Source organism: Sinocyclocheilus rhinocerous, unplaced genomic scaffold, assembly GCF_001515625.1.
Source record: "Sinocyclocheilus rhinocerous isolate Xijiao unplaced genomic scaffold, SAMN03320098_v1.1 scaffold1201, whole genome shotgun sequence".
Taxonomy (NCBI): domain Eukaryota; kingdom Metazoa; phylum Chordata; class Actinopteri; order Cypriniformes; family Cyprinidae; genus Sinocyclocheilus; species Sinocyclocheilus rhinocerous.
Window position 1 is genome coordinate 49,357 of NW_015654059.1, and position 8,150 is coordinate 57,506.

At 37.5% G+C, this 8,150-nt stretch overlaps 1 protein-coding gene across 3 annotated transcripts; it reads left to right on the forward strand.

Annotated features, from left to right (window-relative positions):
- Positions 1–2,309: 2,309 nt before the first annotated feature.
- On the forward strand, positions 2,310–8,071 carry LOC107716640 (hepatocyte growth factor receptor-like). 3 transcript variants are annotated; one of them, XM_016523135.1, is made up of 3 exons: positions 2,310–2,461; positions 4,538–5,729; positions 7,760–8,071. In XM_016523135.1, the coding sequence occupies exons 2-3, from the start codon at positions 4,548–4,550 to the stop codon at positions 7,841–7,843; spliced, it is 1,266 nt and encodes a 421-aa protein (XP_016378621.1). In that variant the 5' UTR covers positions 2,310–2,461; positions 4,538–4,547; the 3' UTR covers positions 7,844–8,071. The 3 variants fall into 3 exon arrangements, with proteins under 3 accessions (XP_016378621.1, XP_016378620.1, XP_016378619.1); XM_016523134.1 differs by lacking the exon at positions 2,310–2,461 and adding an exon at positions 2,692–2,736; XM_016523133.1 differs by lacking the exon at positions 2,310–2,461 and adding an exon at positions 2,947–2,964.
- Positions 8,072–8,150: the final 79 nt, after the last annotated feature.

The window sequence follows — 8,150 nt, forward strand, 5'->3', positions numbered from 1 at the left end:
GGTGTTCATTTCCACTGGCAGCACCCAGTTGAATGATCGTCACCGTAGAAACAAACACACGAAAAAAAACAGCGTACCTCCTGTCTCATTGTATATTCAGCTGCATGGAAAATTTTAATCAGGGAAATGCCCTCAATTTTTTGTCCAAATTTCAATTGTTTTAAAGGAAATAAATGTATTTGTCCATGTTGTCTTTTTGGGATAACTGTGTTTATTGAATCTGAGGTGGAATTGGTTTGTTTTGCAAAGGTTTTCAGGACAATGACCTGCTGAGTGGACAAAGGAGAGATTTTAGTGACCTCCTGGGATAAAGAATGATGACCAACTATGCTGAGTGAATGAGGGAAAAATCTAAGTTTTCTCTTAGTTTAGTTTATTTATATAGCACATTTAAAAAGGCAAATGCTGACCAAAGTGCTACACAAGCAAGGTTTATAAAACAATAACAATATACAAGAGGATTATTACAACAAGAAGATAATCAAATGCACATGGATTAAAACAATATCAATAACCACCTTCTAAAAAATAATATGTTTTGAAAAAAACTATGCTTGTGAACCAAAGTACACTCAATTGTACTGAATGTTTACTTCAAATCTTAAAAGTATATTTTAAAAAATTGATGATAACGTTAAATGTTATTGGATGTTACATTTAAAGTTAATCTTTTTTAAATGTACTAAATTGCAACTTCATCATTACAAAGGTGTCATTACAAATATACAATATTTAAATATATGACATACAAGTTTCAATAGAAATGACATTACAGTATATTTTAGTTTACCATAAATGCTTGTCAGTACATTCGACAGTTAATCCATATTTCAAAGACAATAGAAGTGATTATATTATAACGATGTACTTGGGTAAAAAAAGCACTCTTAAGCTCAACTAATTTCATTTAATATAAATTTAAACTATAATACATTTTCATTCAATGGTAAATTCGATTGCAATTAAGTGTCTGAAAACATTGCATTCAGTTTGCACTTAATTATATTCTCTATATATATATAAAAAATTAAAATAAAAAAAAAACAAGATTATTTGATTTGAATAAATCACAAAGCCTGTTGTGTTGTCTACCACAGACCAGGTTTTAAAATCAATATTATTATGATTATGAAATGAATCTGAAATGGAGTTGAGAGCGATCATGTGACCCAGAGGAAAACAATGCCAGCTGGGTGAACTAATCAGCTTAAGTGCTGTAAAACTGGTTTGAATGTATCTCTAAAAGTAAAGTTTTTAAAATGCAGCTCTGTGTTTACCCTTTTAAAACTTTCCTTGAATAACACTGTCAAATCCAATTTTCAATATATTATAGTTTTGAGACTGCCCAGGGTGGAGGAATATAAGTCCAGGCTGCTTTCTGCAAGAGATACGGTGACTTATTTTCTTTTCTGATTTAAATACATTTGATTCAGATCTAAAGTGTGACTGGTAAAACGGCATCTTAATTTTCTGAAAGTCATGTGTGTATTTCTTTAAGGCATTAGAAATCATAAACTGCAATAAAATGATCAATCGCTGCAGGTCAGCAGTCATTCCTCACAACATATATTGATGTCAAGAGGATAGTTAAATTACAGCTGCTGATGTGCACAACAGTTAAGAGCCCTTTTCCAAATGAACCGTGGCAGGTTTAAGTGATCAGTCGGCAATGAGGTTTTACAGTAGCAGAATGAACAGGTCAGCACTAACCTGGATTTTATTGACCTTAAGGTCATAAACAAAAGCTGAGACTAAGAGTGGGTAGTAAATCTATAGGGCTCAGTTTTGTACATTATCTGTGGTGTCCTCCCTCCACTCACTCTGTGTCAGACACCAGATCACACCTTTTATTGACGAGTTTATAAACCTGGAACACCAGAACCAGGACTAGGTCACCACTAGGTGGCGATAAGACACCTTAAATAGCTGTTCTGTAGCCTATATAAACTTTGTGGCTGAAACTTTGTGGGTGACAAAAAAAAAAAAACATTATCACATTACCACAAATCTATCGTTAAAATGACACGTTGGCCAAATCGTTTCAAAACTATGTTTTTTTTCCATGATATCATGATAAGCTTCCTCCCTTCCACTAAGTCAAATAATGAGAAAGAACCAAATCGCCTATCACAGCTATGCAGATGATACCCAGATTTACCTAGCCTTATCTCCAAATGACTACAGCCCCATTGACTCCCTCTGCCAATGCATTGATGAAATTAACAGTTGGATGTGCGAGAACTTTCTTCAGTTAAACAAGGAAAAAAACTGAAGTCATTGCATTTGGAAACAAAGACGAAGTTAGAGAGAGAGAGAGGGCAACTTTTTAGCAGAAAACGCGCAGAAACTCACCGCCGCATCTCGAGACTGCAGGCATCCGCCAGAAACAGTGCGAAAACGGACCGTTAAAAGATGTGATTATTTTCCCTTTCTGCCTCCGATAGGTGTCTTTATTTTACAGGTGAGTGAGCGTTTGTTTTATTTCTGAGCATTTAGAGTGTGACAACACTACTGAAGGTTATTCCTTTGGGAAATTATGTCACCAAATTTTGAGTTGTTGCGAACTATTCCACTGCACTAGCTTACTTTTTATACATCTATACACTAGCAACAGAAATATACTTGTTTTTGCTAAGCATTTTAGTTGAAGTGTTTTCATAGACTTGTGAGGAAGCTGTGCGTTTAGCTGTTGACAGTATGAGTCATTCTAAATCTGTAGGTTTCCATGAAACTCAGGTAAGAAAAGCTTTTGTTTGGTTTTTGTTCAGTTGTTCAGTTTAGTAAGGTAATGTTTGGAAATGTAGGCCCGTTTATCTCTAAACACCTTTAAATGTTTTTTTTCGGGGGATGCATGCATCCATTTGACAGATTTGACTGTAAGTGAGTGGGCTTAATTTCTGAGAAAAATATGGATAAATAGGTCTGCAGAGAACTTGGCATAAAACTCACCATGTTTATCTTGAGGTAAATGTTCATATCTTTTACATGCTCAGTTTCATAGGAGATGCAAACGGTAAAACTAAAAAAATAAATTAAAAAAAAGTAAATGCATTTATATATATATATATATATATAAGAACAACATGGAAATGTATTATATGAATCCCAGTGTGTTAATTAATAAACTTTTTCCGAGTTATGTTCCTGCCTTTCAAGGGACATCCAAGAAAACAGCTTTTAAGGACTGTGAGTGAGGACCCTTAGTGTGCCAAGTTGCTGTACTTTACTTAAGTGTTTACCTTTAGAAGTGCATGTAATGAAAATGAAAGACAATGTGAAAGTCTGTTTATCAATCAGGTGTTTTAAAGAGTAGATGCTGTATGTAGGTAAACAGCTAAATATATTGACTGAATCTTTCTAGAATGACAGCAAGTGCAACAGTTCTTCAGTCTCTCTCATTGTTTTACTCAGAGTTTGCAGTGACCTATAGTGCTGCTCAGCGCACTTAAATTGCTTGGATAACAGTAAGGGTGAATCCCATATTCTCTAGCTCTGCCGCTCTCTCCCTCTCAACCTTAAAAGCAACCTCCTAGAGGAGTAGCGTTTAAGTACACCAACAATAAATCACTTCTCCGGCTTCCGCAGCCTACCAGGCTTAATTGAGTTTATCAACCACTCCCTTGAGAACGCTGTCTAAAGTTAGACTTGTCACCGCAGTGCACTCAGTGTAGGCTGACTCTTTGATGATTCGCCTCCTCTGGTACACCGCCACAAAAGTGCTGTCTAAGTCAGAGGCACAAGGACCGTTTAGAGTTGCCCTCTTTCTTTTATCCATGGCTTTGTCATACACAGTGAGTGGTGAATTATTGAGGCTTCTACAATGCAAGGAAACTAGTGATATCATTGTTGTTGCAGTGCGTGTGGCTGTGATTTACAAGTGTCATTTGTTCTGAGTAGCTTGTCTTGGTTCATAAAGGTTTTGTGTCTTTCTGTTTTGTGCACTAATGGGTACTACAGAAGTCTTTCAAAATATGCCTTGTTTTAATTCCACAAATTTGATGATTAAGATGATAATCAAACCTTGTTGCATACAAGTAGTTTTAAAATGTCCATCTTCAGGTCATGGTACATCTGTCTTTTTGCTGTAAAAACTTTAATGAGTTTCATAATGTAAGAAAAACATTTATTTTGTTAGAAATATTTCAAGATTACATTTACATTACATTACAAGCTAATTGATTTACAGTACAAGAATTTCTCAGAATTTCTTTCAGAAATCTTACTTTTTGTTCATATAAATAACAGCAGCTGCACTAAATTGCATATTTTTGCTCCGTTTGGGCATCTGAATAAAATTAATGTTTTTTTTACTCCCCAAGTATGAGCTCCATATTCTCACTATAATATGAGCCATAAAAGCATGGTGTATGAAATATGATACGAAACATAAAGCACTTATGCAAAGTTTTTTTTTAATATTGTCTAAAGATTCAATAAACTGTTCCATTTGAAAAAGAAAAAAATTCTGACCATTATTTCATATATCAAAGTTTACATGGTTAATATGCTAAATACATGTTGTCTTTTTACTCTGCAGAAGAACAAAGATGAGAATTCAATATTCTGAAGATATTTCCATCCTCATCATCCTTCAGACGCTGTGGTGGGGCTTGAATAGTCAATGTGAGGAACCAATAGAAAGCTCCAAACTCGACCTCTCTGTGACCTATGACCTCCCTCACTTTGTGTCTGACACTCCCATACAGAAGCTGTTGGAATTCAATGGAACTGTGTATGTAGGTGCTGTCGACAAGCTTTACGCCCTGTCGAAAGACCTCAAGAAGATACATGAATATAATACCGGACCAGTTCATGAGGGTCAAGACTGCAGTGCACCAGATCCATGCAGTGGTTGCAAAAACAAACCCCTCAACATGAACAACACCAATATGGCCCTATTGGTGGAGACTTTCTATGATCTTGAGCTCTTCAGCTGTGGTTCAGTTGGGAACGGCGTCTGCCGTCGTTACCTGTTAGAGGATGGACCCCTGGATGCGGAAATTACTTGCATGTATTCGAAGAAGAACAAAGACAGCAGCCATGGTTGCCCAGACTGCCTGGCAGGTCCTTCGGGCACTCAGATCCTTAACGTGATGAGCAGCGGCGTTGTGAGGTTCTTCGTTGCAAACTCTGAGCCACTTGACTCGACCGTGCCGCGTCTCCACCACACCATTTCTGTTAGGAAGATGCGAGAGACTCAAGACGGCTTTGAATTCTTTTCTGAACAATCCTACATGGACTTGGCCCCAGGGCTGCGTGGGAACTACCCGCTGCGCTACGTCTACTCCTTCCAGAGCGGCCCATACGTGTATTTTCTCACTGTCCAACGAGAAGGTGGCAGCTTAAATGCCTTCCACACGAGAATCATACGCATGTGTTCTTCAGATCCTGAGATCTTGCGCTACGTTGAAATGCCCTTCGAGTGCATTTACTCCGAGCGAAGAAGAAAGAAGCGCTCGGTTCAGGTGGTTTTCAATGTTCTCCAGGCTGCGCATGTGGCCAAAGTCGGCTATGACTTTCAGCAGGAGATGGGCCTGAAAGAAGGAGAGGACGTGCTGTTTGCTGCCTTTGCCCGAAGCAAACCCGACTCACCTGAGCCCACGGCCAGCTCTGCCGTTTGCCTTATCTCCATCACAGACATCAATAACTTCTTCAGGGATTTCATGCAGAAGGGATACACGAGGAAGCTCAGTCACTTTCCAGGATCAGAGGAGAAAAACTTCAACCAGGTAAGAGGTTTCAACCAAATCATGCATGTTCTCCAGTCAGTTTTAGCTAACAGGATATTTGCTGACCCTTTCAAAATGTTGCCCATCAAAATTTGACTTCTTGTCAGCCTAATTGCTTGTCTTTATTCTCTGACCATCATAAATCACTGACCCTCCTCATCTTTTTTACTTATCCATCACCATTCGTTGGATCAATCAGTAAATCATGCCGATCAATAAATTACACAAATTTAACTGCTGACGACTCCCTTAGGGCCCGTCGATAATGCAGGGCTATTACTTCCCAGAGTTCATTACACAGCATAGTGGTACATGGCTCAGATCTGAATAGTAAGACACATGTTTTGAATATGTAAAGACAGAGTATACAGAGATGTCCAGATGTTCGAGAACTACTAAAGCTGGACAGCATGGCGCACAGTAGGTGAATGGAAAAAATGGTCCAAAGCTATGGAACAAACTCAAAGATAAGGCTAGGTATCAATACAAATTTAAGGTGTTCCCTGAATTGTGTAGTTATGCACAATTCTATGCTTTTTTTTAACATAAATAGAGGACTTAGTGTGTGCACACTGAAAATTCCATAAATAAGTGCACTTCAGATACCTGAATGATGCACATAATTAACTGAAAAATATTAATTTGAGTCTGATTTTGATTAAATTTGATTCTGATTCATTTTGGTATATTTCAGTTTAAATGTTCATTTTGCTTGCATATGAAAGGAGTTCTCTCAGCTGATTCTGTAATTTACAGAAAAGGTACATTATGAAAAACAACATTTATTTGGTACATTTATTAAAAAAATTAGCAGCAGTTGCATGGCAGTAAATAAGTATGCTGCTTATTTAACAAATATAAAAATCAACACAACTCCGAACTCTCTGCTCTGTGAAATTAAGTAAATTTTAAATGTTATTTCTTGTGTAAAACCCTTACAATGTCAGTGTGTAAAAATATATATATATAAATCAATAAACTCTTGAGCACTTCAGTCATAAACTCAGTGTCATAGATTCAAAAGAAGATCACAATTAATCTGAAAATGTATATTTATATCAGAGCCCGGCAGCTCCATATCATGTCCCTCCGTTGCTTGTTTTTCTTGTTCACTCAAACTTTTTATTGCATAACAATCAGCTAATATTTGCAATCAGTGTATTTGGTAATCATATTGATGTGTAGATGTGCAGATAGCTGATAGCAGATCATTTTCTTTGATAGGAAACCTAGATTTGCTTGAGGTTCATGTGAATCAGGCTTGTTTGACAAGTTTTACTCATGCTGCCCGTTCTCTGCATTATTCTATTTGCTTGCGTGTTGTCTTATCAGAGTCAATATAGTGGGGAAGCCCAGATCACTACTCAGCAGGTGTTCTTCAACTGTCTCTAACAGTCTTTGTACTGGTTGCTTTAGCAATTAATATGGGCCAGACCGGAGTGGCTGGCCTCATCTCAGAGTCACACAGCTCTCCAGTCTGGTGTAGTTGTTTCAGTGCCCTGAACAGTGCCATTTATCTGGCCAAACTCACAAAGTGCACTCAGTCATTTATTACAGCAGAAGATCTGCAGACTGAAGCACTCAAGACATTTTAAATATTTTCATTCTGTGGATCCTTGATCCAAACATATGCTCAAAGTCAGCTGTGTTTCTATCAGTTTTCATTAATAATATCTTAAATGGCTTTTTAAGTAACAAGTCAGTTGGAAGATATTTCCCTAGGCATCTTCGAAGAAATGTTTGAAAGGTCTGAACATCTTTTGAAAGGGATGTGTGCCTGTTTTCAATACGGTTTTTGTCCATAAATGTGTGCATGTGTGCATTTGTTTGTTTTGGGTGTGTGTGTCTGAGTGTGTCTATGGCAGACGACAAATCATGGTGCCATCGTTGAGAATTATGATACCAGTAGCATATGTTATGCAGAGTCTGTCTTATCATCCCATAAAGGGGCAATTGACGCAGTGTCATAAAACAATTACATTGTAAAAAGGCATGATAAATTGATCCCAATATCTTGTTTTTGCTCTTAGACAACCCACTCCACAAACCGGACTCCAACATCTCCTGCCTTTATGTGGAAACATAGGGCATCTGACACTGTTCTTCAGTTTTGATTGAATTTAGCCTTGCTTTCCTGTTTTATTTGTTAATGTGGAACCAAAGTTATTTGAATATCATATCAGATAAATCGCCAAAGTCCGTAATAGACTCTTACCCATCGAGAAAAAGACACCACAGCTTTCAGACTTCACCCAAGCTCTTAAAATTATCGATTGGACAGTCTGCTCGACCTCAGCAATATTCGTTAATAAAACAGACAGAAATATAGTCCTTATTGTTTGGAATAATGGATATATCCAAGTTGGAACCACCCCAACAAACCCAGCTCCCCCTGTCTTGAAAGAGCAGAGAGGAGGGGGA